The sequence below is a fragment of the Oncorhynchus keta genome, chromosome 14 (genome assembly GCF_023373465.1).
Source record: "Oncorhynchus keta strain PuntledgeMale-10-30-2019 chromosome 14, Oket_V2, whole genome shotgun sequence".
NCBI classification, from domain to species: domain Eukaryota; kingdom Metazoa; phylum Chordata; class Actinopteri; order Salmoniformes; family Salmonidae; genus Oncorhynchus; species Oncorhynchus keta.
The window spans coordinates 42,978,342-42,981,311 of NC_068434.1; the positions used below are offsets into that span (position 1 = coordinate 42,978,342).

Below are 2,970 nucleotides of genomic sequence, written 5' to 3' on the forward strand. Positions count from 1 at the left end.
GACAATTTTTTGGATCTTTTATTTCAGCTCATGAAACATGGGACCAACACTTTGCCATCTTGGTAAAGGAGAAATGCTCACAAACAGGGATGTAAACAAATTTGTGAACAATTCAAAGAAATACACTTTAATACACTTTACATGTGTTTATATTTTTGTTCAGTGTAGTTATTAGTTATTTGGGGAATTTGGCACCATCACCTGGGACACTAGGGGGAGTGTTTGTATTACCTCCACTCCCTTTTCCCCTTCTATTCATAACAGGAGAAACTATTGAGCAGTATGATATAAAAAAATTAAAACATCAGTAGGCCTAATAACACAGAAAGAAGACAAGGGATCCAAATATGATCCAAATTCAGTCAATGTGCCACATGCTTGAAAGTTGAAAGGAACTCAACTACTGGGCGTGTTCGAGCAGATCAGATTTCTGCAGTCAGTGGCCATCGTTGATCACCAACTTTCAATGTGTGTTGCATTAGGCCATGGCCACATTACAATTTTGTGTCTGAAAATTCCATATGGACGCAATTATTTTTCAAATAGGAGTCTTCTGTTACCGGATAAATGACACAGAGTTCCTGACCAAAAAGTCACAAATTGTCCATCTTTTTAAGTATGCAACTAGACTGAACACATCTGAAAAAAGTGGAGATGAGTTGTATTTTTGACAGACAAAAATGGACAATGATGTCATATGATTGCATCCATGTTCAAGTCTCAGTATTCCCATACCCTTTAGACACCAACTGCACCCTGTAGCCACGGCCTGCATTGTGGGTGGCTCTATTGTCAACCAATTAGGGTGTTTTTGTTTGACCCACACTAACGTCCCACACAATGTCAATAAAACCTTGATTGTGGGAACCTTAAACAGTATACTTTCATATCAACTCCAAGTACAAAAACGACCCTTACTGTATGTACACTGTTTCACCACAGACTCAGCTGAAGAGGTTTACTGTGGCACAGCTTGCACCTGAACCATAACACTTCCTGAGCTAATTGAAATGCAACTGGTGAGGAAGTGCTGTAGCTCCGTGGCAACCTGTGCCACAGTAAACATCGCCCAGAGAATCTGTGTTAAAACGGTTGCCTGGAGGAATGAACCCAAACTGTATTGCTTGATGAAGTAGAACAGTGTTCCATTGTCATACGCAAGTAAAGAGTCCTGTTACAATTTCTACAAAGTGAACATCCGTATTAAAATAAACACTTGGAAAACAAATCTTACCATTACAGTTTAAGTCTGTTTACACAAACATAAAGAACCCATCGTTATGTGCTATTGACAAGTTATACGTTTTGTGGTATGAAAATCATATTTAATTGATTTATCGAATGAAATGTAGTCTTCCAGACAATTTAGTTTGTGTGGTCTACCCTCAATTCCTGCATTACGCCAGTCATTAAATCTAACAAAAATGCATCACTTAAATCATTGCTTGCTTTTGCACCAATGAGCCATTATCAAAATGAAATCCGTACAGTATTTAGTGTGATGCTGCTTCATCTATAAACCACACATTCTTCTCCCCATCGCCAAAATAATCCCATATTCAACACAGAACTGGGAAGTCTAGTATAACATAGGAAAATAGAACAGAAGTGCCTTCAGTATTCATCAAGATTATCTGCCTTGGGGATGGATAGGCCTCTGTCCTTCAGTGCGGTCACCTTGGCTTTCTCGGTCTCCTGCTTGGCTTGCTGTTGCAATCGCTGCTCCTCTAGGATCTCCTCTATAGAAACCTGCTGCAAGACTGTGTCACACGGCTTATCCATGTCCTAAAGAGGGAAACACCATATTAAACATACTGTAAACCTACATGTCACACATGTCCTGCTGGAGAACAATCGCAGTGGCACACATATGTAAACCCCAGCAACTGATTATCATCAACTGTGTGATCAGTGTGTGAACCACACAACTGAGGTGACAACTAAAGTTTCAGGCAAAATTAATCATGTGAGCATATTGGAAAACTGCTATAGACTCAATTAACTGGCCTAATCAACAGGCTACTTTAACACAAACACATTTCTATGTGTAGGCATACTGTACGAGGAAGGCTAAATAATCATTGATAAAGAACAAGAGGGTGGCATGGATGAATACTTACTATTTCACCAAGCAAAACAACATTCTCTCCTCTCACAATGAAGATTCCTCTGGGGATGTCCCCAAACTTCTTGCCCACATGGATGCGCTCAACTGTTTGATGGAAAACTAGGTTGGCTGAAAGAGAGGTTAAGAGACAGTGCAGTGATATAATTTTCCCTGTGATTGCCTGAATGTAGCTACTTGTGAATACGTCACATTATTTCAAGGCTTACGTAGTAGGTGTTTTAGTAAATTCAATTCCATCTCAATGTATGGAAGATATCCATAGGGGATCTAAACTAGAGCTAACTTAGTATGCCAAGTGAACTAGTGTGTTTAAACTACTATAGGATTTGTTAGGTGGTTTATTTGCCATACCAAACTGGTCGATGCTTCTAAGAAACCCAATTAGCGTTCTTCCATCGCGAAGAAGTACAAGATGCTTTTCTGCAAGATAAAAATGACTGTTTATAGTAGCGCGAGAGCAAGCGGATACAAAGTATCCAATCGTTGTCCCCAACACTGAGTTTGGAAAATAAATAGTTACAAGAAGGGGTTTACAATATAACTGTAACTGTATCTAATAATCATGATCATCATCCCTGTTTTCCGAAGGTTGGAAACAGTGCGGACTTGCTCACACTGCTGCCGTCACTCAGCCTAACATTCGCTATCCCTACTTACTGTCTATGTCATCAATGAGACTCGCGGTCCCTGGCATGTAGTTCATTGTGATCGTGTGTAGCTATCTCTGCGGTTAAATTGTAGCTAATCGCTGTGTATAAAATGTATTAAGCCATGAATCGTTCAAAATAAGATCAGAGTCTTAATAAGCATCTCTTCAGCAACACTAAAAAAGCACTTCCGGG

At 39.6% G+C, this 2,970-nt stretch overlaps 1 protein-coding gene across 2 annotated transcripts; it reads right to left on the reverse strand.

The window, feature by feature from the left end:
* lsm1 (LSM1, U6 small nuclear RNA associated) lies at positions 1-2,970 on the reverse strand. Of its 2 annotated transcripts, XM_035786155.2 has the most exons (4): positions 2,786-2,970; positions 2,480-2,548; positions 2,121-2,236; positions 1-1,785 (listed from the first exon to the last, which is right to left on the reverse strand). In XM_035786155.2, the coding sequence occupies exons 1-4, from the start codon at positions 2,829-2,831 to the stop codon at positions 1,615-1,617; spliced, it is 402 nt and encodes a 133-aa protein (XP_035642048.1). In that variant the 5' UTR covers positions 2,832-2,970; the 3' UTR covers positions 1-1,614. The 2 variants fall into 2 exon arrangements, with proteins under 2 accessions (XP_035642048.1, XP_035642049.1); XM_035786156.2 differs by lacking the exon at positions 2,480-2,548.

What these genes read in the sequence shown, in the direction of transcription:
- lsm1 (XM_035786155.2), bottom strand. Translation starts at nt 2,831, where the DNA reads ATGAACTACATGCCAGGGACCGCGAGTCTCATTGATGACATAGACA. An exon ending in TCTCATTGATGACATAGACA is followed by an intron (nt 2,549 to 2,785) that starts GTAAGTAGGGAT and finishes TTTATCTTGCAG; the next exon opens with AAAAGCATCTTGTACTTCTT. An exon ending in TTGTTTTGCTTGGTGAAATA is followed by an intron (nt 1,786 to 2,120) that starts GTAAGTATTCAT and finishes TTCCCTCTTTAG; the next exon opens with GACATGGATAAGCCGTGTGA.